Genomic DNA, 1,096 nt, shown 5'->3' on the forward strand with positions numbered 1-1,096 from the left:
GTTTCGTAAATTATATTCCAAATACCAAAACGGCAAATACACAAAAACAATATTTCAAAATCCACAGACAATTTCAATTTGTTGCTGCTATCGAGAGCTTTAATCTGAACTTTAAAATCACCAACAACTTCTATATACGAATCAAGGAAAAAATGAACAGTAGCTCATTTTAAATAATATTTAAAGCAAAAATAACATTTCAAAAATCCAATCATTCAATCAACCATATTTACCGAGATTTTTTCCAAAGTAACTACATAATCTCCAACTGCATCGGCTTCAGCGACGTGACTCCACAGTACGTCAACTTCGTCAAGAAGCCTACGCATTCTTTCAGCATCATCCGAATTCTCCTAAATCTACACGCACACAGCCACACACATAGCTGAATTGCATTATCTAAGAAATTCATCATTTGAAAATGCTCAACTTGTTGCAACAATTCGTCATACTCAGCGGCCATTTCATCACGAGCGAAATACAGTGAATGACTGAACTGAATTTCAATTATAAAATTCAAACGACAACTAATTTACCAGATTCACTTTCATTAAGTGAATCACGAAATGTTCAAATCTGAATTTTCAGTCCACTAATTTCCCATTGTCTTTCATTTCTAAGGTTGTTCTTGTTTCTTTCTTTCATTCCAAAGCATTCATGTACATTCAATAAATTACCTTTACTATTTAGTTTCTCACCTGCTTTTCCATCTGTTCACAATGCAAAGGCACAGAAGCTCAATTATTCTTTCACAACTGATCAATAAATTAAATATTTGCAATTCAACAAAAAATATCCACTTACCACTGCTGATTTGGATTCCTCTTCAAGTTCACCACTGTTGTCACCTTCGAATTCCAATTTGGCAATAAAAGAAAAAAAGATAAAAATCCACTGATACAATAATTACAAATTGTAAACAAATACCACTTGAAATTAGCATGAGTGTATGTTGAACCGATTTTCAAGGTCCAAATACTTTTGATCAATCCTGAAGCTCATTCAATTCACATTTGCAAATCCACCATCACTGAAATTAACATCTCTCGGGACATTACAGTAGCATACACAATTTCGATGATCTTTATATTCTCTT

At 33.0% G+C, this 1,096-nt stretch overlaps 1 protein-coding gene across 1 annotated transcript; it reads right to left on the bottom strand.

Annotated features, from left to right (window-relative positions):
* Positions 1-253: 253 nt before the first annotated feature.
* On the bottom strand, positions 254-894 carry Tsp_15736 (conserved hypothetical protein; the record flags this gene model as incomplete). Its single annotated transcript, XM_003367322.1, has 2 exons — positions 254-496; positions 805-894. Coding segments are annotated over 2 exons (333 nt in total), but the record flags the coding sequence as incomplete, so codon positions are not given.
* Positions 895-1,096: the final 202 nt, after the last annotated feature.

This window comes from Trichinella spiralis (genome assembly GCF_000181795.1).
Source record: "Trichinella spiralis strain ISS 195 chromosome Unknown Scfld4477, whole genome shotgun sequence".
Classification (NCBI taxonomy): Eukaryota; Metazoa; Nematoda; class Enoplea; order Trichinellida; family Trichinellidae; genus Trichinella; species Trichinella spiralis.